The sequence below is a fragment of the Cervus elaphus genome, chromosome 21 (genome assembly GCF_910594005.1).
Source record: "Cervus elaphus chromosome 21, mCerEla1.1, whole genome shotgun sequence".
NCBI lineage: Eukaryota > Metazoa > Chordata > Mammalia > Artiodactyla > Cervidae > Cervus > Cervus elaphus.
Genome location: NC_057835.1, coordinates 19,182,646 through 19,208,959, shown reverse-complemented (window position 1 = coordinate 19,208,959; position 26,314 = coordinate 19,182,646). Strand labels below are relative to the sequence as shown.

General features: G+C 39.4%; 1 protein-coding gene across 2 annotated transcripts in view; it reads right to left on the bottom strand.

The window, feature by feature from the left end:
* WASHC5 (WASH complex subunit 5) overlaps positions 1-26,314 on the bottom strand; it is a 55,815-nt gene that overhangs the window by 17,688 nt on the left and 11,813 nt on the right. For both annotated transcript variants that reach the window (XR_006336309.1, XM_043879229.1), the window contains exons 7-19: positions 26,008-26,160; positions 24,438-24,551; positions 22,090-22,261; positions 17,019-17,146; positions 15,554-15,683; positions 12,268-12,380; positions 10,784-10,950; positions 10,631-10,706; positions 9,267-9,377; positions 8,220-8,360; positions 7,203-7,283; positions 2,945-3,046; positions 1,903-2,082 (exon numbers count right to left, since the gene is read on the bottom strand). Coding sequence is in view for 1 of the 2 variants with exons in the window: in XM_043879229.1 (XP_043735164.1) it covers positions 1,903-2,082; positions 2,945-3,046; positions 7,203-7,283; positions 8,220-8,360; positions 9,267-9,377; positions 10,631-10,706; positions 10,784-10,950; positions 12,268-12,380; positions 15,554-15,683; positions 17,019-17,146; positions 22,090-22,261; positions 24,438-24,551; positions 26,008-26,160 (1,668 nt within the window). In the remaining variant the exon portion in view is untranslated. The remainder of the gene's footprint in view (positions 1-1,902; positions 2,083-2,944; positions 3,047-7,202; positions 7,284-8,219; positions 8,361-9,266; positions 9,378-10,630; positions 10,707-10,783; positions 10,951-12,267; positions 12,381-15,553; positions 15,684-17,018; positions 17,147-22,089; positions 22,262-24,437; positions 24,552-26,007; positions 26,161-26,314) is intronic.

Genomic DNA, 26,314 nt, shown 5'->3' with positions numbered 1-26,314 from the left:
CCTCTATGACCCACCTCCCAGAATATTGGAAGTAAAAGCAAAAATAAACAAATGGGACCTAATGAAACTTAAAAGCTTTTGCACAACAAAGGAAACTATAAGCAAGGTGAAAAGACAGCCTTCAGAATGGGAGAAAATAATAGCAAACAAAGCAACAGACAAAGAATTAATCTCAAAAATATACAAGCAACTCCTGCAGCTCAATTCCAGAAAAATGACCCAGTCAAAAAATGGGCCAAAGATCTAAACAGACATTTCTCCAAAGAAGACATACAGATGGCTAACAAACACATGAAAAGATGCTCAACATCACACATTATCAGAGAAATGCAAATCAAAACCTCAATGAGGTACCATTACACGCCAGTCAGGATGGCTGCTATCCAAAAGTCTACAAGCAATAAATGCTGGAGAGGGTGTGGAGAAAAGGGAACCCTCTTACACTGTTGGTGGGAATGCAAACTAGTACAGCCACTATGGAGAACAGTGTGGAGATTCCTTAAAAAACTGGAAATAGAACTGCCATATGACCCAGCAATCCCACTCCTGGGCATACACACCGAGGAAACCAGATCTGAAAGAGACACGTGTACCTCAATGTTCATCGCAGCACTGTTTATAATAGCCAGGACATGGAAGCAACCTAGATGCCCATCAGCAGACGAATGGATAAGGAAGCTGTGGTACATGTACACCATGGAATATTACTCAGCCATTAAAAAGAATTCATTTGAATCAGTTCTAATGAGATGGATGAAACTGGTGCCCATTATACAGAGTGAAGTAAGCCAGAAAGATAAAGACCAATACAGTATACTAACTCATATATATATGGAATTTAGAAAGATGGTAATGATAACCCTATATGTAAGACAGTAAAAGAGACACAGATGTAGAGAACAGACTTTTGGACTCCATGGGAGAAGGTGAGGGTGAGACTATCTGAGAGAACAGCATCGAAACATGTATATTATCAAGTGTAAAAGAGATCACCAGTACAGGTTGGATGCATGAGACAAGTGCTCGGGGCTGGTGCACTGGGATGACCCAGAGGGATGGGATGGGGAGGGAGGTGGGAGAGGGGTTCAGGATGGGGAACACATGTAAATCCATGGCTGATTCATGTCAATGTATGGCAAAAACCACTACAATGTTGTAAAGTAATTAGCCTCCAACTAATAAAAATAATTGGGGAAAAAAAAAACAAAAAACAACAACAACAAAAAGAATGTGGTGCTCAAATAATCCAATAAAAAATAGGCAAAGGACTTGATATTTCTCCAAAGAAGATATAACATGGTCGATAAGCACATGAAAAGATGCTCAACATCATTAGTCATGATGGAAATGCAAATCAAAACCACAATAAAATACCATTCAGACTCACTAGGATGGTTATAATTAAAAAGAAAAAAAGAGGAAATAAACAAGTATTGGCGAGGATGTGGAAAACCTAGAACCCTCAGACACTGCTGGTGGGAATGAACAAATGGTGCAGGCACTGTGGGAAACAGTTTGGTGGTCTGTAAGTTAAATGCAGAACTACTAAATGACCCAGCAATTCTGCTCTTAGGTATATACTCTGATCAAACCCAGATGAGCTCTTACGTCTTTGGAACTCCTGAGTACCTGATTTATAATGACTATACTAGATGGTTTCATTCTGTAGCCATGTAATTAAGTCTGCTTTCTCCTAAGGACAGTAAACTTGGCGAGGTCAGTATGGTCACAGAAACCTTTCGGCAACCCTCACAGCTCCTGAAGTTACTCTGAAGGTATTTGTGACTCTGCGGTGGTTACGGAGTTTTAGTAATTGTTTAAGCATTTGTTGTTGGCATTCCTGAGGTTTGGGGCATGTCAGAAGTGATATATAGTCAAGAATATTAAAATCTGTTTAGATACCTTTGTTCTTAAGAAGTTATTACATTCTTGTTCCACATTGTAATTTATAATACGAGATACTTCTTCCTGCCAAATCTTCAGGCCATAAATGTTGACATAGTCCTGAATATATTCAAAAGAACGATGGAATCCATCCATGGTGGCTCCCAGTTCTTTCAGCTTGGGCATCAGTTCACTCGGCTGTGTGAAAGAAGAGACAGAAACCTGTTATACTGGCACAGTCTGTCAACGGCTAACACCTACGTGAGACTGTCAAGGAAATCCCAAGTGAGAGACCACACTGACAGCTGAGGACAGCGCTGGAAATACTTATTCCTACCTCATTTAGAGTGAGTGGTAATTTACGCCAGGCATCCAATAAAGAGTATATTTCATTCACTTGGGAAGAAAGCCTCATATAAAAGAATGTAAAAAATGAGTATCAGTGATTTCTCTCATCATTTGATGACTCTAACCTTAATTAAATTGAATTTACTGATGTGATTTCAGATATAAATTTCAGGCCTGTTTTTTCTCTCTTGAGAAAAATGATCATATTCTCTAGCAGAGCAAGCAAAAGAAAAAAAAATTACAGCCTTTCCAATCTGCTTTAGGCTTAACAAATTCTTTTCACTATGAGAAAGAACCTGGAGTCATAAATATCAGTTTAATTCTTAAACTTGAAGGAAAGGGCTGATTTTAAAAAGGGTTTTTTTCTTATAATATGAATTCTTATAAGATAGGATCAAGGGTGGGATCGGTGGGAGGTAGGAGGGAGGTTCAACAGGGAGGGGACATATGTCTATCTATGGTTGATTGATGTTTGGAAACCAACACAATTCTGTAAAGTAATTATCCTTCAATTAAATAAATTAATAAAAAACCCCACCAAAATAAAAAAAAAGATAGGATCAAAAAACACATTAGCTCATTGTACTGAATATGATACAGTAGATATATGTTAGATAGGAAGAAAGGTCTTCCTCGTGTTCAAAATGACATTCTAGAACATTCTGCAAGTTGAGTCAAGGGCAAGGACAGACTCATTCTGATGATTGGGTACCTTGGCTCGGGGGTTGAAGATCAAACCCCTATGAAGGGCAAAAGCAACACGCTTAACAAGCTCCTTCCTGATTCCATCCTCCAGCAGTTGTTTTGGATCCACCTAAATGCAAATTGAAAAGCATTAAATGTTAGTTAGGAAAAGCTCGGTCTAGAAGAAACACAGAGGAAAGACAGTCTCCAGAATCTGTAGGGGAGCACTTCCCTACCTCAATCCTAAATGATTACAATTTTTTTCCCCCTTTCCTGCCCCTCTTTGATCTTGTGCAGCTCAGATAGAATTGTTAGAACCTGTCACCTCAGTAGGACTTAATTTATCTCAGCAACATTCATGATAATTTTACATGTCATTTCAAAGATGGTGGGTATGGAAAGTTTTAAATGGCCTCATATTTTGATCATTTCATTAAGAGTGCCTTTTCTTATCACCAGGAAGAGGTGGTGGACTGAATAGCTTGCACTGGAATTCAGGGCGCATCTCTCATCTGGAAGTTATCTAAGGGCATCTATAATCATACGAGCAAAATCAAGCTTGGGGTTGGACCTCTGCAGATTCAACAATTCTTTTTTCTCTCAGTAATCTCAGGATGCTGTTTGTAATTAGGGAGATAAAATAGGAAAGAAATCTGCTATTTAATTCTATAGCTTATTTTGCTGATTCTTTTTTTCTATAATGAGAAAGCTTTTGTTATTCCCTAAAAGTCTCCTGTCAAATCTATAAAACATCAAATAGTTTTAATACAGTCCTTTGAATTCTCTAAGACATGTTTCTTTTAATTTGTCAAGACGTATTATTTAAAAAAGTCATAAAGACAATTGATGGGTTCCATCTGGATTTGATGATATTTAAAATTTAAGGAAGATAACTGCAATGAAAAAGTTGCTGAAAATACAAAAGCCAGAGGAACTTATTGGACTACACTGTGATCAGGCAGTCATCGAAAGCCAGACTGAGGAGAAACAACAGGTCAAGACCTTGAGTTCTTCAACAGACAAACTGTAAGGAAAGAAAGGAATGAAGGAGGAATCTGAGGAGTAAATCAGTTTTAAAAGACACATTTTTTTTAAAAAATGGGAAAATATGAACTAAAGTATCTAGAGATTTACTTTAGGATAATAAAACTACAAACAGAGAGACTGGGATTAGGTCAGGGCCCACGAGGAGGATCCTGGGGTGGCAGTTAGCTGAACTATATCTCTGGGCTTGAGAGGTGGTGGGAGTGAGTGGTCTTTATCTCACACTAACTCATCAAGCTACACAATTGTTTCTGTAGCTTTAGGCATCTATGCTGTATTTCACAAGAAAAGTGTAAATTATAAATAAATACAGTCAATGAAAACAAATTCAAGCAGGTAAAATGAAATTTCCAAAGAAACAGCCCTTATAAAAACAGATTTCATGAAAAAGAGTTCAATGTTTTCATGAATCTCATGGTCTTAAAGAGCCCTTCCCATTCTCCCCAGGCTTCCACCAACCTGCGGAGCGCTCACAGGGAAGGGAAGGACCCTTTCACACAGCTCCCTCCTTGCGGTTCTGTCTACCTTCTGTGGTTAACAACAGTTAAGTTTTCACGTGGATCCTCCAGACCCTTCTCTATTAACTTATGTATGTATTTGTTCTTAAATATATTTAATTAAAAAGATCTAAATGGTCATGTGGTATTTCTAATTTTTTACAGAATCTCCATAATGTTCTCCATGGTGGCCATACAGTGAATGTATCTGCAGGGGAGCAATGGAGAGGCAGACGTAGAGAACAGACTTGGGGACACAGTGCAGGAAGCAGGGGTGAGATGAATTGAGAATAGTCTGGAAACATATACCTTACCATATGTAAGACAGCAAGAGGGAATTAGCTGTGTGACATGGGGAGCTCAACCCATTTCTCTGTGACAACCTAAAGGGGTGGGAGATGGGAAGGGGGTTCAGAAGGGAGGGGATAGATGTACACCTGTGACTGATTCATGCCGATGTATGGCAGAAACCAACACAATATTGTAAAGCAATTATCTACCAAGAAAAAAATGTCTAAGTGGGATCAAAATATTCGGTTGGCCAAAAAGTTCATCTGGACCAATTTAGTCCTAAGATTTATCTGTAAGACATTATGAAAAACCTGAATGAAATTTTTGGTTAACCCAGTATGTACATATATATACTACATGTTGTATATTGCAATTGCTTTTCCACTTTACATTTTGGAAATTTCCTAGTGGTAAGTTATTTTTGAATGGCAGGAAAGCAATCCACAGTGTGACTGCACCATGATATATTCAGCCATTCTCTCACTCATAAAATGCTTAGGTTATTTCTATTATTTTGGTTACATCTAACAATGGACATTATATGTGTATCTGTGTATATCTCACTTGTTTTAACTCATATTAACTAAAATGAGTTAGAACTCTTTGAAAGGGTTTGAAATAGATCAATAACATTCAAAGTTTACAGATTACCGAAGGCCATGGGATCCCACATAAAGCCCTGAGTTGTTAAACTGGCAGAGACAATGTAAGCTTAAAGGACGTCAAGATGACATTCCCTTTGCACTTATTGGTGACTCAGATGATAAAGAATCTGCCTGTAATGCGGGAGACCTGGGTTTGATCCTTGAGGAATGGCTACCCACTCCAGTGTTCTTACCTGGGAAATCCCATGGACAGAGGAACCTGGCGGACTACAGTCCTAGGTATGCAAAGAGTCCAACATGACTGAGCAACTAACACTAACATACTTGCGCTAATTAAGTGAAAGATTCTGGTAAGAGATTTACATTTTTCTTAAGCAGTCCTTCCTTTGATAATTATTGCTAATTACTAGGTTTTATTACATCCAACTAGTCACTTTGCATTTAAGACTAATTTGGTCCTAGGATGTATCATCACATAAAGATGAGTGAGAAGTGATAACCTGTCTGTGTACTGTCTGAATATCAACTGACTTAAACTGGCATCAGGCCTAAAGCATGTTTAATAGAGTCTATTAATACTACAGGGCTAGAATGGTATTTCTTTACTACATTTCTAGAAACAACATAGTAAAGTTCTGTTTCTTTTAGGTTCATTTCCTATATTTTCTTGGATTTCATTAAAACAAATGTTATAGCAATTCAATGAAAATTCTTTAGAAAATTGGAAATGTTAAGATTCTACTGATGTCAGATAAATGGAAAAATAAATAAGAGCACCACGAACTGAGTGGGTGCATCCACTAGTCATCTTAGGATTACAAATTATAATAAAACAGCAATGATATACCACTTTAGACCCGTTTGGAGAACACAAATTAGGAAGCGGATCATGGCTAGTATTGGCCAAAATGGGGGTAGAAACACAGGAAACAAGTCATGTGAGGAGGCAATCTGGCTGTACTGAGACAAGGTAAGTACAAATGTGTCCTAAGACTCTGACCTACTCCTGGGCAGGCAGACTTCAGAGCAATTCTTGCACAGGCCTACGTGGGGATATGTTCAGAGATGCTCGTCTTGACATTGCTGATGATAACAGGAAGCACAGGTACGAAAATGAGCAGCATCTGTACCCTGGGGAACAGCTAAGTAAAGTGTGGAATTCTCTGTAGCAGTAAGAAGTAACCAACAACCTCATTACAACGTAAATAAATTCTGAAAGCAATAACTAGTGAGAAATGTTAGAAAAAGAATGAGGCTTTGGAGCAGAATATGATTTAGAGAAATCAAAAATGTGCACACATAAAATAATACTACTTGCTAAAAATAAGGAGACTTGCATATTTATGGACAGAAATCAAACAGAGTGGGTGTTATGGGGTCTGGGGGTGGGTATCCAGGAGAAGAGAAAGAAAAAAGTAAGAGAGGAGCTTGCATGTACTGGTGATGGCAATGGCCTATGGTCAGAGGTTTACCATGATCTCAGCTCTCTGCACCTGGGGTACAGTATAAAAACATTAAAGAGAAAGAAAGGTTGTAGGCAAGGAGGAAAGAGATAGTAAGTGATCAAGTAAGCAAGCTACTCTGCCTAAGGGAATTTAATTATTTTGTTTTGTTATTACAAAAATTCAATAAAAAATTTTTTCTTCGCGTTTAGGAATTCCTGGGTATTGTGAAAAATGAGGAAAATAATGCTTTCTCTTTCTCTGTTCATAAGTGAGTAAAATGAAAATGAAACACTGCATGTGAAATAGTAAAGGGCATAAGATGATGACACTACCCCCACAGGATAAATTCTGCAAAAATCCAAATGACAGAGAGGCTTACTACCAGGCCACATTAAGACCATTACCTTGATGATGCCGACCAAAGTTGTCTTCATCATTAAGATGCCTTCAGTAAAAATGGAAATAGCATGAGTAAGCTTGGCAACCTTCAACAAAGAAAAAGAGGTTAATGAAGTACTTCTCATAAAAGACCCATCACTTCTATGGGAAGCTAAAATAATTGGTAATAGTTCTGAAAGGGCAAAGACAAGAGAACAAGCATGTAGCTTGAAGGCATCTGCGTGTATATGTCCTGGTCAGAAATGAGGCTCTGGGGTGTTGACCACTGTCAGACCTACCGGGTGACTGAGTCAGATGTTCAATCATTCTTTACCCTTTGATCAACCATTTCCCCTTCTTTGGGCCTCAGTATTTCACACATTAGGTGAAAGCAGGACTCAGTGATATAGAAGATACCTCCCAAAATCAAAAGGCTCATGGAGACACTGAAAAGGTTGACTGAGGCTATATTCTTGAGTTAGAATCAATGTGGAAATTCTGAGCTTGATGATCTCAATGCCTAATGTAACTTCTGGAGTTGTGTCAGAGGATGTGAAATCGATGCTGGTTATCACATTTTAAATTTTACTCAATTTTATTTTTCAGGTCTCTAAGTTGAGGGAGAAAGAAAAGCACAGGCATTTGGGAAGAACTACTTCTGAGACTGCTTACTTGTGGAATGGCCTTAAATATCTGCCTGTCTAAAGTGGTTTATGGTATATGGATTACTTTGTTCATGGAATATGGATTATTTTGAACCACTGATTCATGAACCAAGACCATTCAAAAGAAAAGTGACCAACTAAGTTCCACTCCCTCTGAGAACATTCAGGCAGGTGAGGCCTTGAATGATACCAGGACATTATAAAGCATGAAGGTAAGACTGCACTAAGATATCAAAGCCTGGTTATCATTGAGTGTGTAGAAAAATAAATCAGAACTGATCTGGGGATCTTGGGGACATGGCAGGTGACACAGAGTTGTGCTATTTCATGGTTTTGGGGGTTAAAAATCAAAAGGCAGATGTTAAAGGGACACGCCACCTCATATCGTGGGCCAAGCTGAGCATAGTCCCTCAGCTTGTCTTTGTCCAGCCGGGTGGGCACTTCGATGATATCGTGGGTCTGAAGCTTTATGATCTTTAGAAGGGAAGTAAACATGCTTTCTGGAATAATCTGCAACACCTTTAGTGAAAGGGAAAAGAGGAAAAACAAGTGAACCTCCTATTTTCTCTCTTTTAGTTGACAGATGCTAGGACAACAGTAAAAAGGGTGTCCATGTATTAAAAAAAAAAAAGCCCTGCATCTGCAGGAAAGGATGCTGGGGGCTCTCACAGCATTATTTTAGTAACTGCTCTTGGGCACAGGGCTGTGTTCCTTCAAACACAAATTGCTCACAGGATATAAAGCTAATTCTCATAGAAATGCTGTAAAAGATGTATCACTCCCACATTATAAATTTTTCAAAAGCTGAAATTCAGAGATGTTAGGTCTCATGGCTATAGAGCCTTCAGCTAGTATGTGACACAGGACAATTCTGAATCCAGGCCTGTGTGGCTCTAAGTTACACCATAAGTTATTGAAACAAGGACCAAAATTCTCCTGAAAACTTTAAGTTCCAATTAGTCACAGTTGCCAGCTGTGACTTTGAAGACTCTACCAAGATCTAAGTTTCTCAATCTCTACACCTATAAAATAGGGGTTAATGCCATCACCATTTAAAAAATAAGTATACAAGTTCTTTGAAAGTAAAAACATATCTGCACATCCACAGTACCAGTAAGAATAAATTTATTTTCAGGTATTGAAAATTTCTGGAATCAAATTAAGAATTAAGGAAAAGTATATAAAACTACTATGTATACAACAGATAAACAACAAGGACCTACTACAGAGCAAGGTCTTGAACTGAATCACTTTGCTGCACACTTGAAGTTAATACATCATAAATTAAATACACTTCAATAAAAAAAAGGAGTAAGGGAAAAGAATAACAGGTGTACTTTTTTCAGGGCACCAAGCACATCATTTGTATTTAAAATAGCAGTTAGTTTGCCATTAAAATAAGTATCACCTTCATGCATTTCTTACCTTTCTCACATAGGACACCAATTCACCAGAATAATATTGAGACACGCTGAGAAGGTCAGGGCTATTTGCTTGATTAATACGGAGAAGGGGCAGGTCAAGGGCAGAGGCAAGCTGGAAGGAAAATAAGACACCACTGTCTCCCTATTTCAAAAAGTCCTAGAAATCTCTCTTTCTAGAAGCGGTAACATACAATGAAGCTCCTAGGCTTTGCTCAAAAGACAGCAACAATGACTGAACTTCATCAGTTCACAGTTTCTGACAAGGTTATAATGTAAAATGACAACTGTTATCTGCTACGGTAGTGGCTCTCAAGTTGTGGTCGCTGGGCCAGCAGCATCAGCATCACCTGAGATCTTGTTAGAGATGCTGATTCTCAAGCCCCACGTAGGCTTACTTCATCAGAAGCTCCGGGGGGTGGGGCCCGGCAATCTGGGCTACTAACCATCTTCCAGGTGATTATCCTGGACACTCAAGTTTGAGCACTGAGCTACAGAAGGCAGCTGCTTCTCCATGGAGATCGGACATTCTGATTGATGGACTACCACATTGAGTCTAATCTAAGATGATATGGCTTGTAAGAAGTGCCATTATTAGATGCACTGCTCAAAAAAAAAAAAAAAACCCACACATTCTGACAACTAAATTACAGTATGCCATCATCTACAACCTATCTCAGTCACAGAAATGTTAAAATATGAAAGTGCCCCTCAGACTTGATATATATGGTAATTTCATCAGAAGACATTGAGTAAATTATTTGTCCATTTATCACTAAATCAAATTACCTTGAGAGAAGGGCCAATCCATGCCTATTTTGTTCACCATTATTACCTAACCTTTTTATTTTTTAATTTTATTTCTTGGCTGAACCATGTGGCATGTGAGATCTTAGTTCCCTGACCAGGGATTGAACCCATGTCCCCTGCATTGGAAGCTTGGAGTCTTAACCACTGAATCACCAACAAAGTCCCCTTCCCTAATCTTTACAGGAGAGCCTAGAATATAGCAGAAGCTCAACAAGAATTTTTTTAAGTGAATAAGTAAAAGGATTTTATTCATGTCTAGGGAATAAAGGATGTACATTTTTAGTATATTGGTAAAACATAAAAAATCGATTTCTTCATTAAAAACAATTTTTGTAAAACATTCCAACATCTATTATGAATTTAAACTTTATTTCTCATATCTTTTGCCAACTACACACTCATGAAAAATTTGCTAAAAGTTTTCAGTCTATAAAAATACTTAAAATTGTCCAAGTTTCTAAAAGGATGACATCTTGGACTGAATTAATGAATGAGGTAAAAATGAAGGTCAACACTTGCTCGGAAACTGCAAATGTGATCTTACTGTTACTTGCTTACCTTGAGGAATGTAGCTCTGAGTTTAGTGACCATGGATGGGTTCACCCTTATGCTCTCCTGCATGATAGATGTGAAACTGCAAAAAGATATCAGTGGTAAGATGATGTTCACAGTGGCTTCCATCAAGGACTAACGTCAGGTTGTCCACATTACCTGTCAATTAACTGCCAAGCAAAAGAAAGGTCCCCAATGATCTGCATTGTGATCAGGACCTCCTCTTTGATGTTAATGGTTCGGATCATTTGGTGGAGAAACTTGCGAGTATCAGCAAGAAACTGACACACTTGCAGATTTGATTCCAGCTGGTGAAATTCTTGAACCTGAGGTACATAAACACACTGGATTTTAACATTCTGGACGGCCTGCATGGTGTTCATTTTCCTTTGAAAACACTTCAAATAAAGCGCAATACTTAACTAACATTCTTGGCAAAATTTTAATTTCAAATTATAATTTCAGAAATGTACAAGCCAAGTCAGAAAACAATGCATATATTTCTAGAATTAGAAAATGTTCCACTATTTCTTATTCCATACACATATAACATAATAAGCAAATACTCCCATTTTCCACTTCAATATCAATAAATATATACTGGAAAATTCTAATTCTGCAGATTTGCTGACTTGCTAAAAAACAAAATAAGTCATGCCACAACCAAGGAGTGGGCACTTGTACATTTTAAGTTCTCTTGATGAACTCTTTAATAAATAATGATTCCACAGTGTTCTGACATTTTAAAGTATATAATTCAACAGGCATGCACTACATGCCAAAAGAAATAATGCAAAAGAGAAAAGCACCCCAGATTTATAAAGTTGTTTATAGTTGTACTATCAACTAGAAAATCCAAAAACAACCAAAATAGAAACAGCACAAGTGAATAATTGTTCCGGAATGGTTATGGAAACTGGCATGCTAACAATGGAGCATTATACTATGCTGCGTAATAGTGAGCATCCTAAAACCCTTGCAAAAATAAGAAAGAGCTTATAAGAAAAGCATTAATGCATACATATCAATTGGACAGGGTTCTAGGTGAGGATGGATGATTTTTTTTTTTTTTTAGATAATAGAGTATATGCTTATTGTTCTGATGCTTTTGTTTATTTTCCTGGTTAAACATACAAGTTTTAAAGGTGTGGAGGTAAGATCCTCTTTTGACAATCATTTTTCAGTAGACAAAAAACAAACTTTTCTTTTCCAGAAAAGAAAACACATCATTTTTAAGCATATGGTCATTATACAACTATTTTTATATTTGTGTATCTTTTTCTAGGTTTTCCCCAAGGCACACATTTTTTACAAACCTAAAAATGGTGCATATAATGGAAATTTGTTTTTACCTCCTTATCATAGTTTTCCCAATGTCTCTATATTGTCTTCATGATTAGTTTTTCAAGACTATATACATGTTTCTGCAAGTTGAAATATCATAAATTTCACTACCATTCTCTTATTATCATTTAGTTATTTTCCCAATTTTAGGGCACTGTATATAATATCACAGTGAATATATTCACTTACACTGCTTCTACTTCTGATGAAATAGTCTCTTAAATATGTTTCCAGGACTGCTGTGTAGGTCAAAAGTATGGTTCATGATCCAAGAACTGTCATTTAAAGACTTTCCTTACCTCTTCCAAAGCCTGTATTAGCTGCACAGTTTTTCTGCCCGCGGCGGTAGAATCATCATAATTTAGCGATAATATTTGTTTTGAAATCTCTCTGAACCAAGCTTGAAGATTTTCTATTAATATCGAAACAAGAAAAGACTACTGAAATCCTAGAACACCTGTAGCAGTGGCTATGACTTTAATAATCTTTCCACAAGTCCAGTTCTGACAAAGCTTCTACTATGTATCTATCAACTGTTCTCAGGAATTCTCCAAATTGTAACAACAAAAATGCCTGGGGCATATGACCTAGTAAAAGTGATGAAACTTTCTACACAGAGAGTTTATAACACCTGGCAGAAAGGGTGCAAAGATGGCAGTGGGGGAGGGGAGGGGTCGGGGAGGAACTAAAGGACTGTCGCAGAGTTGGGAGGATGGGTAAAGGTCTGCAGGGGCAGAGGGGGAGAGGGATTATTTGTCTCTAGATGAAGAGACAGACACAGCAGAAGCTTTGGGGCAAAAGGGCAATGGCCCGTTTTGGAGGGCAAAGTGGTACCAACGTGTAGGAGAGTGATGTGTGAGTGGTGAGCTGTGGGGAGTCTGAATGGATTAGGGGGCGCCATTTGCACTCACAAACCAGCTGGCATTTCTTAAGGCAGAGATGGTGAGTACTGTTAACACGCTCTGAGACGCTCAGTGTATCAGGCAAGGGTTTAAGCTTCGTTTCATCTAACCGTCACAAAAATCTATGGAGTGGAATTAAAAGCCATTTCTCAGATAAGAATGCTGATACCTTGAGATATGAAGAGCCTTTGTGGCTTAGAGTCACTTAATGCAAGAGCCAGGGTGTGCAAACTGTTCAGAGTCAAAGCCTTTGCTCTTCTCACCTCACCAAGTTAATTAGCTAAAGGTTTTTTGGTATGTCATCAATGGAATGATTTCACTTTAATAAAAGCACTTAAAAGTTTATAATCTAAGTTATTTTAAGAACTGACATCTGGGTTCCCTGGTGGCTCAGTGGTTAAAAATTCACCTGCCAATGCTGGAAACATGGGTTTGATCCTTGATCTGGGAAGATCCCACATACTGAGCAACTAAACCCATGTGCCTACAGCTACTAGAGTAGCCTCCACTCACCAGACTAGAGAAAAGCCTGTGCAGCAACGAAGACCCACCATAATAAAAAAAAAAGTAAAAGTATTAAAAAAAAAAAAGAATTGACATAGGGTGGGAGGGAGGTCATGGAGGGAGGGGATATAGGGACACATACAGCTGATTCACTTTGTTGTATAGCGTAAACTAACGCAACATGGTAAAGAAATTACACTCCAATAAAAAAAAAAACTGACATGACATGAAGAAAACTAGTTGCAATTTTAAACTTTTTTTTTTTTTTGGTAGGACCAAAGGACAGCTATGCTGTAGAAGAAAGAACAAAAAATTTGGAGTCTGAGGTGATGGCTGAGATCCAGGCTCTGTACCTTTGGCTACTGATTACTTTTTAAAGCTTTGGTCTCTGTATATATAAAATAAGGATAAAGATGTTTATCTCACAGGGTTGTAAGGATCAAACAAGAAATATTTGTGAAAGTACTTCCTAAGCTGAAATATGCTATACAGCCAGAAAAAGTACAGTATATTGTTTTGAATGATCTTGAAACAAGATTTATATTTTATAAGAATCTAAAAGAGACTAGAATAGAGAAATGTGCCTGATTTTAGACAACTTATCTGGTTAGACTGGTACTGGAGGTTCTTTGTTTTTTTAAGATACACTAGGGTGACCTGTGAAACCTGTTGCCAATTTATATTATATCATCAAAACTGGTCAACTTTTTTCAATAGGAGGGAATAACTTTCATGATCTTCTCAGAAGTCTACTTCTCACAAGAATATTAATAACCACTAACACAGATGATACCTAAGAGTCTTGTGTTCCAATCCTGGTTGGTTCTCCGTCACTGACACACCTGCCATCTAGTGGCACAAGAGGGGACCTGCAGACTGCTTTTACTTGTGTGTGTGTGAACTCAGTTGCTCTATCTTCGTGACCCCATGGACTGTAGTCTGTTAGGCTCCTCTGTCTATAAAGTTTTTCAGGGAAGAATACTGGAGTCAGTTGCCATTTCCTGCTCCTTGGGATCTTCCCAACCCAGGGATCAAAGCGAGGTCTCCTGCACTGCAGGCAGATTCTTTACCAGCTGAGTCACCAGGGAAGCTTCAGTAGGAATAATAACAGAATTTGGAAATATATTTTGGATCAACCATTCAGCATCAAATAAATCAACAAGAGCCAAATACAGTAATCACAAGTTTATACTATGAACAGCAGAGTTACATTTTTTAATAAAAATCTATACTATTAACCAATTCTACTGTATAATTAACTTTATCAGAAATAAATCTGACAGTTAAATATCAAGTCTCAGAAAAAATAGTTTAATTTGTCACCTTAAAACTCAGAATGGGCTTTCAGGGGCAATTTGAAAGGATCCTATCTATACAAAAGTTAGAAGTGCTACTACAATTTTCCTGTAGTTATAATTTCCTAATAAAGCAAGATCAAAATTGTCAAAGTGAAACTTAAGCTGTGGCTCTGTTGGGCTTCTCAGGTGGTGCAATGGTAAAGAACCCACCTGCCAATGCAGGAGACACAGGTTCAATCCCTGAGTCAGGAAGATCCCCTGGAGGAGGAAATGGCAACCCATTCCAGTATTCTTTCCTGGAAAATCCCATAGACAGAGGGCTACAGTCCATGGGGCTGCAAAGACTGAGGGACTGAGACACACACACTGTTTCAAAGCAGTCTGCAGGTCCCCTCTCGTGCCACTAGATGGCAGGTGCGTCAGTGAAAAAGAACCCAACAGGATTGGCACACAAGACTCCTAAGTATCATCTGTTAGTGGTCATTAATAATATTCTTGGGAGAAGTATCCTTCTGAGAGGATGATGAAAGGTCTCACCTCCCCCAATGCACATAAAATGACACGCTAAAGGCACTAGCTTTGCATACTGTGGTGGTAGGTGGAGGATTATGACTCTATAAAATACTATTTCTGAAACAGAGTATACGAAGCCCCATTTAACCCCCAATTTCTTATTTCATATGTAAGAAACCTGAAGTTGAGAGAGAATATGAGATTTTCGAAGGCAGCACAAGGCTAGGGCAGCCAAAACTAAACTTCTGATCTTCATCAGCAACATTCCAGCACACATTGACAACGCAATAATGACTTTTTACTCCGCTGGTTTCTAATCAACTGTGTACACATTTCAAACACACTGATGTTTCCTCTCTGGCAATTACCATTTTTCTCCACTCTGGTTAAGGGTTTGACTCCTGAAAAGACATCAGCAAGCTCCGTCATCCGCTCTGAACCCTCCTTCTTGTAATGCTCCCATTTGGCCTGCTTTTCTGAAAGCATTTGCTTGAACATCTGTTGAAGAGACAGAAGAGATTTACTGATTTTTAAGAGAAAATCCAGCTTAGGCATTTTACTAAGAAAGCCTGAGTCAAACCCAGTTTATTATAAAAACAGGTACCTAAAATCAACATCATTCTGATGCCATCTCTTAAGCATCACTACTTTATACAAATTGGGGGGTAAAAAAGCTAGATCATCTCAGACGGCGGCTCTCAGACTAATTTAGGCAAAGTGAGTGTTGGTTCTGAGTGAACTTCAAGGTCTGGGGCTAGTTCCAGAGGCCACCTGATCCAAACCCCCAAAGTTTTGTAAAACCTGGACACCCCAGGTGTCTGCCATTTTTATCATGCCCATGTGATGTGCTTAGTCGCTCAGTCATACCTGACTCTCTGCATCCCCATGGACTGTAGCCCACCTGGCCCCTCTGATTATCCAGGCAAGAATACTGGAGTGGGTTGCCATGCCCTCCTCCAGGGGATCTTCCCAACCCAGGGATCGAACCCAGGTCTCCTGTATTGCAGGCAGATTCTTTACCATCTGAGCCACCAGGGAAGCCCAATTATGCCCATGGGGCCTTTTTAAGGAGTAAAACCAGCACAGAATTTCCTTTTGTGAACTCAAATCCCTAAAGTCCTTAGGTCAACCTTGTTTAAATGCAAACTACCACCTTCTTTAGGCCTTTCCAATGGGTTTTCATGGCTTATAAGATGAAGACTAATATCCTGCAAGGACCAGCACAGGCTGGCTCCTGCCCACCTGTCAACCTCGCTTCCTAACACCTTTCTGTTGTATTCTCTCCCCTCCAGCCAGCTGATCTTTCAGGCCCTTGAACTGGCCAGGCTCTTCTCTACCCAAGAGGACTGAGATAGAGTCTGTCCTCCCGTGCAATGTTCTCCATCAGGCTCCCCAGCTTTGTCTCAGCTAACTCTGGCAGGCCCCTTTCTCAGCTTCCTTCAATAGCTCTTGCTGCCCTTCTCAGGGAAGTTATGAAAGCTAGGACAGGTCCTCTGCTTTAGGTGGAGAACTGTGTTCCTCTCCTTTAGAGCACACACCTCAGCTTTTATTTACGTTTTCATTTGTGTAATTCTCTGTTTACTATCCACATTCCTCATTATACTGTAACCTCCATAATTCGGGACATTTTTTCCCCCATCACTGTATCCCTAAATGACAGTAGAGACTAAATACCTGTTAAATGTTTAATCCCGTCCTTTGAAAATAAGAATTATCTCAGACAGCTAGAATCTTTAGCTTGAATCAAACACACAGTTACAAAACCCTAATTTCAAAAAAAAAAACTTAAGCATTAAGAAAAGATTTTGGTGGTTACTTATTCAATATTTTTACCTCTTTGAGTATAAACTCAAATTGTGCGGTATCCAACAGCAGTTGAAAGAGGATCTTGGGATTGTACCTAGAGTCTGTTAAAATCTGGTCCTTGATTTGACGAAGGCGTTTGTTGTTTGGGTCACAGGCTAGACACGGGGAGAAAAGAGTTTCCAATTTACTAAATGCATAGAAAATACCTATAATAAGTAAGATGGATTCTTAAATACTTTCATTTCCCTTCTTTTAAGCATTTAAAAAGTAATAAGCAAAATGTATATCAATGATGGATGGTAAAATAAATTATATTACATCTATGCTGGAGGCAGTACAATTGAACTGCTAACTATAACACTGAATCTGACACAGAATGTCATCGTGATATACTGCTGAATGAAAAAAAGCAAAGTGAGAACAGTGTTTCCAAATTTTGTAAGTATCCTGAGGTTGGTTTATTATCGACTGTCCATGCTTTTGGCACTAATGATGGGTCGAGCCTTCTGGCACTATTTCCTAAGTAGGTGGCCTCCTCGTGTCCTGTCTGTTTGAAGTTGCTTTGTGTTGGGCACTGATCTCTGCCATTCAGCTACAGACAGGTGTGCAGAAAAGATTTAACACAGCAGGCCTGAGACCGCCATCTTCAAAAAGGCCTATTTGCAAGGTTGGCTCTTGGCTGGCATTCGGGAATTTGGATTTTGGAAGGGTTCCCACCATTTTGAGAATGGATAAGAATGGTCCACCATGCTTTAACTCTTTGTACAAACAATGTGTTTTATGATGTGCACCTGCTTTCCTTCCGGGAGTCTGGAATTTTGGTACCTGCCAGGTAGAGGCTGTCTTGATGAGTCCCCCACCCCCATCCTAATAAAAAGCATGGACACAGAGTTTGTAATGAGCTTCCCCGGTTGACATTTTACACATGCTGTCCCAACTCATTGCTAGGGGAACTAAATGCACCCTGAGTGACTCCGCTGGGAGAGAACTCTTGAAAGCTTGTGCCCCGTTTCCTCTAGACTTCACCCCAGACACCTGTGCCCTCTGCCGATTGCGCCTTCTATCTTTCTCCTGTTGCAAATCACAGCATAAGTACATATGCTGAGCCTAGTTAGGCAAGGAACCTGGGATGTCCTCAGGGACCACCGACACAACAAGGGGAGCAGGGTCACCACACAGAGATGGGGCAAGTTCAAACCAGAAGAACCAGGCCTGAGACCATTCTCATGCTCTTTGTAAAGGCATGGCTGATACTCAGAGCTTTCTGGATTATCCACCACCTAGACCTGGAGAGTGTATGGCTACTAGGCTAAGGTCACAAAATCAGGTAGTGACTGACCCAGGCATAAGCCACCAGATGTTTTGATTTCCTGGTCAGTGTATCAGTTACCAAGATAAATCATTTCAAACAAAATAAACATGTTAAAAAAGTATATAGAATAAAAAATACTGATATTTGCTGAAAGTGATTTATGGGGTCAATTATTTATGTTATGAAAGGAAAAAATAGGATAGGGTAAAATATTTATACTTAAAAGCTACTCAGACTGCAAATAAAGTCAAAATAAAGCCTTTAAGACATCTAGGTTGCTTCCAGGTCCTGGCTATTATAAACAGTGCCGCGATGAACATTGGGGTACACGTGTCTAAGCTGTGGCACATATACACAATGGAATATTACTCAGCCATTAAGAAGTATACATTTGTATCAGTTCTAATGAAGTGGATGAAACTGGAGCCTATTATACAGAGTGAAGTAAGCCAGAAAGAAAAACACCAATACAGTATACTAATGCATATATATGGAATTTAGAAAGATGGTAACGATAACCCTGTATGGCAAACAGCAAAAGAGACACAGACGTATTGAACAGTCTTTTGGACTCTGTGGGAGAGGGCGAGGGCGGGATGATATGGAAGAATGGCACTGAAACATGTAAATTATCATATGTGAAAGGAATCGCCAGTCCCGGCTCGATGCATGAGACAGGGTGCTTGGGGCTGGTGCACTGGGGTGACCCGGAGGGATGGGATGGGGAGGGAGGTGGGAGGGGGGTTCAGGATGGGGAACACATGTACACCCATGGCGGATTCAAGTCAATGTATGGCAAAACCAATACAACATTGTAAAGTAAAACAAACAAACAAACAAACAAAAAGCCTTTAAGACAATAAACACTGTCGGAGAGTTCATAGCCATTAAGGTTCCAGGCCCCTCACAGCTGCTCTAGTATCACTGTGCTTGTTTAGGCTTTCTGCGTCCTCCTGCCGGCATCCCAGGATGGCCGGCATGTACAGAATGACCACGCTTTGCAAGCACATATCACAGGTGTTTTTGGTGCTTCAGTTATGGTGAAGCTTGAGCAAGGTTGCTTTATGTATTGATTTCCAAGTTACTCCATCAGGAAAAGACTCATGACAACCTGGAGAAGGGCTCAGTTTTCATGGGAAACTGCAGAGTTCTGATTTACCAAGCATTCTCCAGAACTCCCTAGGAAGAAATATATTGGAACTGATGACATTGATCACACACAGACCATTTTTCAGCTTCAGGTTTGCCTACTTAACAAACAAAAACAAAATAGGAAAAAAAAACCAAAAAACAACCCAACCTGTAAGGAGTTCCATTTGTTTTTCTATTAACTCTAATTTAACACAAAATCTGATATTAATTTCCTTTCATTTTTGGAAGGAAGCATCACTGTGCATTAACAATTAGCTCCAGTGAGTTAACAGGAGGGAATATGAGAAATACACCTTCCTTTCTGCACACCATGACCAAAACAGCATAAAAGCTAAATAAGCAGTTAGTTTTCCCACGTATGACTCACAACCAGATAGGCAAATCATTTGTTTCTGGTAAATTCTGACCTTGTGCAATCAGATCAGATAATTGCCAGCTCAGAAATGGAAAACAGATGTGGCTGAAGATAAAAGCATAGAACTCTGGCAAGCTGAGCCGGTCGCTGGCAGGGGCACAAATCCAGGAGACCACTGGCTTCCAGAACACAGGCACGGCTATTAGGCACAGTCGTCGGAAGACAAAGAGGAGGCTGAGTCACTAGAAACCCAAAGTTGGCTTTATGATGGGATAAAGTGAGGGCTTGAGTTGTTTACATGCTTCTGAATGTAAGACTTATGGTAAAGAAGATTATAAGCTGAGTCAATGTAGCAAAATTCTCAAATTAGGACTGGATTTTAAGTAAAACATAAACTTGACTAGTTAAAGATTAGTCCATGAGATGATTAAAAACTTTGGCCTTGAGACTCATGCTGTGATTAAATGGTAAATGGAGAGAGGTCAAGAAGCAAAATGATGAAAAACAAAAACAAAACTGGAAAGCAGCATTCATGTGAAGGATTTAAGAAGCTGGTCATTTCTAGTGTGAAGAGGGAAGGCTGAGGAGAGACTCCCCATGTTTTCGAAGAGCTGAAGGATGAGAAGTCCACCTGCTCTTCTCACGGCTGAGCACTCACAGGAAGCAGAGACAGTGGCAGCTAGAGGCAGTGTCGAGGGCATCTTGCCCGGAGGGGCTGGGAGATGGATCTACCATGTTACCCTGGGAAGATACAGAATCATCTGGCATGGACAGTTTTTTTTTTTTTTTTGAGAGACAATCTCACCTGAAAAAAACTAGGAGGTACTGAAAGTAGGACTAGGGTAGATGCTCTACAAAAATTTGTTGAGTGAAAAACAAAAACGAGAGCCTTGGCTTTCCAGGACTGCTGAATGACATCACTCTTAGGCGAAGGAGTGTGCAACTCTGGATGAGGGAACTCATTAGTAATTAATAATGATCAAGCATTTATTAAAAATAAGTATAAGGAACTGTGTTGGCTCTGAATAAGCTCAGGTGTTGGTCCAACCTAAGTAGGACCAGTAAACCAGCAGTTTCAAAGTCATGGGCTTATGGACTCTGTGGAAGTGTTTTACATGATCTGTGAAACTCCCTTGCCAGACAAAAGGGTATCCAATAGGACTAACCATGACCCAGAAAAAATTAAAATCTCATCTATCTTAATTAAGCACCCTGATCTAGCCAGTTCCTCAGCAAAGTGGGCCCACATTTTTTCTGTCCTTCCTTCTGTCCTTTCTTCGGTCATTTCTCCAGTCTAGATTTTTTTCTGCTTTTTACTGTGAAATCATACCAAGGGCTGGTCAGCTCCTGCCTTCCGTGAAGAGCCTTCCTCCACTCCTCCACCCCAAGCAATGTTTCTCTCCTGTTCTGGACTCCGGACTCAAATCCCCACCAAATGTCTGTTTTACATATCTGGCTCTTCGGTGCTGGCCTGGCCCTTTAGCTGTATTAGCTTCTTATTGCTGCTGTAACAAATTACCATAAACTTAGTGGCTTAACATGATACAAATTTATTCTCTCATATTCCAGAGGTGAGAAATCTGACTGGGCTTCACTGGGCTAAAATCAAGGTACCAGCAGGGCTGTGTGATTTCCAGGGGGAAACTGTTTCCTGGTCTTTTTCAGCATCTAGAAGCTGCCTGTACTCCTTGGCTTGTGGCCCTCTCCATCTTGAAAGCCAGCAGGGACCTCCTCAGTCTTTTTCATGCCATCTGTCTAGTTCTGACTCTTCTGCTCCCTCTTCCCAATTTAAGGATACTTGTAAGTACGCTGGGCCCACTGGGATAATCTCCTTACTTGAGGGCCAGCTGATTATAGAAACATCAATTCCATCTGCAACTTGAATCCACTTTGCCCTGTAATATAACATGCCCGAAGGGTCCAGGGACTAGGCCATGGACATCTTTGGAAGGGTGAGGTGGGAAGGCTTTATTCTATCTGTATTTGCAGCTACACTTTTTCATGGGTAGACATCTGATCTTCCCAGTCTGACCAGTGACGAGCTCCTCGAGCCTGGGAGGTAGGTGTCCTCACACTCCCAAGCACCTAACAGGACCTGCCAGGCACAGGGGCTGTTCAGGTGGGCCCCCGCTTTGTCCAAACTGACATAAAAATGACCACCTTACAGAAGCAACTTGATTCTCATTCAAGGGCTAAACCACTTGGCATCACACGGCAGATCAGGGTTTGGCACGCCTATATATGGAGTGATACACATGGTCATGCCTTTTGTGTGTTACCTGAGTCCGCCGTATGAAGCATCAGCCATCGGATGGCGACGTTGCCATCTCTCAGGCAGTTCAGAAGCCTCGGGATGTTGTCCAGAACCAGCTCCTCCCTCAAGTAACCTTCTTTCAGGAATTGATGCACTTGTGAGTGCACCCTTTCACTGACAGTAGCGTATCTGCTTGCCTGTGAAAAGGAAAAGAAAACCTGAATAACATTTCACAGAAAGAATCACCTTGAAAGTGAATCATATTCAAATGAATCCCTGGATAAGTAATATATATGAGACAAATAACATACAGGCTCCAAAATCACTGCAGATGGTGGCTGCAGCCATGAAATTAAAAGGCACTTGCTCCTTGGAAGAAAAGCTATGACCAACCTAGATAGTGTATTAAAAAGCAGAGACATCACTTTGCCAACAAAGGTCCGTCTAGTTAAAGCTTTGGTTTTTCCAGTAGTCATGTATGGATGTGAGTGTTGGACCATAAAGAAGGCTGAGTGCTGAAGAATTGATGCTTTTGAACTGTGGTGTTGGAGGAGACTCTTGAGAGTCCCTTGGACAGCAAGGAGATCAAACCAGTCCATTCTACAGGAAATCAATCCTGAATATTCATTGGAAGGACTGATGCTGAAAATGAAGCTCCAATACTTTGGCCACCTGATGCGAAGAGCTGACTCATTAGAAAAGACCCTGATCCTGGGAAAGATTGAGGGCAGGAAGAGGAAGGGACAACATGGTTGGATGGCATCACCGACTTGAAGGACATGAGTCTGAGCAAGCTCTGGGCGACAGTGAAGGACAGGGAAGTCTGATGCGCTGCGGTCCTTGGGGTCACAAAGAGTCAGACAGGACTGAGCAACTGAACAACAACAACAACAAAGGCAAGTGGTTTATTGGACATCTGGGGCTTTTTCCTTCTTTATTTTTTTAAAAGTTGTTTTTATTTGGCTACACTGGGTCTCATTTACGGCACAATGGATCTTTGATCTTCGTTGGGGCAAGCAGGATCTAGTTCCCAGACCAGGCCTCCAACATTGGGAGTGTGGAGTCCTAGCCACTGGACCACCAGGAAAGTCCCTATTGGACATTTTCGAAAAAAGCCCTGGACTTAGAATTGAGAGGCAAACATCTAGAAATATTGGTATTACTTTGGATTTAACCTCTGAGTATTGGCGTCTTCAGATGTAAATTGGAAAACTGGAACATTTTTTTCCTGGCATTGCTTCTCTTAACTTGGATGTAAAGAGACACAAAGGCAGAAGCTAAATTGCTTGTTCTTCCTATCATTATTGACAAAGGAGCTAGAGCAGGCAGAACACTCAAAAGATGAGTCTGTACACACAAGAGCTTAATAAAATACACCTCAGCACATCAAAATTGACCGACCTTGTGTGGAAATCTGGTCACTCTGCTTTCCTAAAGCAAGAATTGAATGGCAGACACCATCAACCTTGTCAGGTTAGTTTAAAATAAGCACAAGATGTGTCATTAGAAGCTTCTTAAGAACTTGCAATGTCATGGATGAGAAGATGTGATTTTGGAAAGGAATTTTAGTTATGAAAAATTAATGCTCTGAGGCCGGAAAGCATGGAAGCGCCACTTTCTCTAATATATTTCTGGGAAATATGCCAAAATTGAAATTATTTTGTGCATTATTTATGGAATTTTATTTGTTTGAATAAAACATGCTGAAGCTCCTTGAGTCAATATCACTCTGTTCACACTTGCAAACTCAAAAACTCAGACAGCCAGGCTGAGGAAGACCATCACTGTTGAGCAGTATCAAGTATGTGCCCCATGAAAAAGATTTTGTTTTGATTATTTTGTTTACTTAGGTATTTCCTTCTGCCTTGGTTCATCAGAGAGACAGAATGTAGCCATTTCAACTTTAAGGAGATGACTGTCTTTATTTTGGTTTTGGTGCTTACTTCACATGCCAGAAATGATGAGTGTAAATTACAGTGAAAGGGTTGACTGTCTACATCCAGTTACCACCTTCAACACTCAATCCTACTGATGAAAACATTAAAATTCTGGTTTCTGGGGAAAGGAGCTCTGTCCATGAGGACACAGTCTTTAAGACGAGTAAATGAAGTCACCTGTGGCCAGATGCCACACTAGTTCATCTTAGGGTGTTGAATCTTCCTTAGGACCCAAATCTCCCATTTATAGAGCTCACATAAGTTAAAAATCTATAATTATCTCTTACTTCAATGTTCAAAATTCCCCTTTCATTAATCATTGCACTAAAATATCTACACAGGCATCTTCCAAACGCTTGGGAAATCTACTTAGCTCATTTCCCACCCCATTACATAAGCGTATAGTTGAGAATCCTCATGATTAATCAGAACCTACCTGTTCTCTGACATTTGAAAGGTCCAGGGTATTGTTTAAAGCAGTTTTTGCAGCTTTGTAAGGTTCCCAAGCATCTGCTAGATTAACCGTGATCCCCATGTAAATACTAATTACCTGAAAGAAGAGACCTTTATTCAGTATTTCTTAAACACCTACTCACTCCAAGGCAAGGGGCTGGGAAAATACAAAGTTATAGGAGACATCACCCACTCCTTCAAGTTTAAATGCCATTCCAGTGAAAAACCAAGACTTTTCAAATATACAGGGAAGTGATTTTACTTATGAGTGCTTAGAAACAAGAGTGACTATTACATGTTGTATTATATACATACCCATGACTCTATTCATGGGAAAATAACGAAAACAAGGTTTTCTTTTCAAACTGCTGTTTGTAAGATTCCTAGATGAAGAAAAATGAAAGGGGAGAGAAAAGCAGAGACTCTGACCAGAGTAGTGGTTTTCCCAATTATTTTCATCTCAAATTTATACTCTTAAAAATCAAACTAAACTTGTCTCACAAATTTTTGTGAGAAGAGTGGCCTTATGTTTCACATTTCTTTTAAAAGTTATATATAATCCCTCTTTATCCCTATTAATATTTTTCTTTAAAATTCTTTGCAGTATAGTATTAACCTCATTGGCTTTTTATGGGTATATTTTTTAAAATTCCTTTATTTTCAGTATGCCAGGGTATCTTCTCAGGAATATATCTTGTAAATATCACGTAATTGGACTTTGACCTTCTTTAATGCTAAAAGTATTTCGAGTATAGTATTATAGTCAGAACTTCTTTCTTAAAACTTAGGCAAATGAAGCCAGACTCTCTCAAAAGTTTTCCTCTTGGCTACTCATCTCCCAGCTCATGGGTATGATTCATTTGTGGACAGGAAGCATCATCTTTTAATTGTAGGCTGTTCTTCTCGACAGCAAAGCTCCTCAATCAGGTCCCTCATTACAGATAGTCTGTGGCTCAAAAGTTGGTAAGGAGTGAAATAAAATCTGGTCCCTGAAAATGTGATCCAACTCACTATGCTTTGTTCAAACCTCTACGTGCAAAGAAAATGTTTCATACATATTAAGTACACTGTCAGTTTTAAATTTTTAAGAATTAATATTTTTAAGTGAAATATGTTTAAAAAGTTATAAGCTCATCCCTGCAGTAACGTAAACCTTAAGAGCCCACATTAGCTTACAGATAAAACTTATAAAAGCACAATTCCCATTCACAAAATGACAAATTAGATAAATTCTGCTAGTTTAGATTCCTAAGACAAACGCTTATGTAACTTAGTTGCACTCTCAGTAGCTAAAGCAAGATCCATTTTAACACATGGTTGTTCTACCTTGAGAGTATTCAAGAAAAAAAACACAAATAGGTGCTTCAGGAAATTTTACTTATTCATTCCTTCATGCTATGATTTGTAATATTCTCAGCAAACTTAAAGTAATTTTACTTAAGCGAATTTATGTTTCATTATTTCAACATTAGATTTATAGGCAAAAGGATGGAAAAAAATCAGTTCTCCAACAAGCTTATTATAGAGAATAAAAGACTAACAGCAATACTTGCCCAATTATCTGGAAAGTATTTGTCTACTATCTCTCTCATTTTTGCTTGATGGGTATGAAGAATGGAAGGTTCAAAGTAGAGAATCACATACAGCATGGCAGCCTGATTAGCCAGAGCTGTGCTGCGATGTTCTGGCAATGGATATGCTGAGACCTGCAAGGCAGAGACCAGAACCAGGAGAGGCAGATGTTACTGACAGCTGAATTTACATGTGCGAAGTAAATGACCCAGTTCTAAGAGACATGAACCTCTCAAAAGTCCATCTCTTTGAGGATCCTGGGCACTGGAAGCAATTCTCAGATTATGG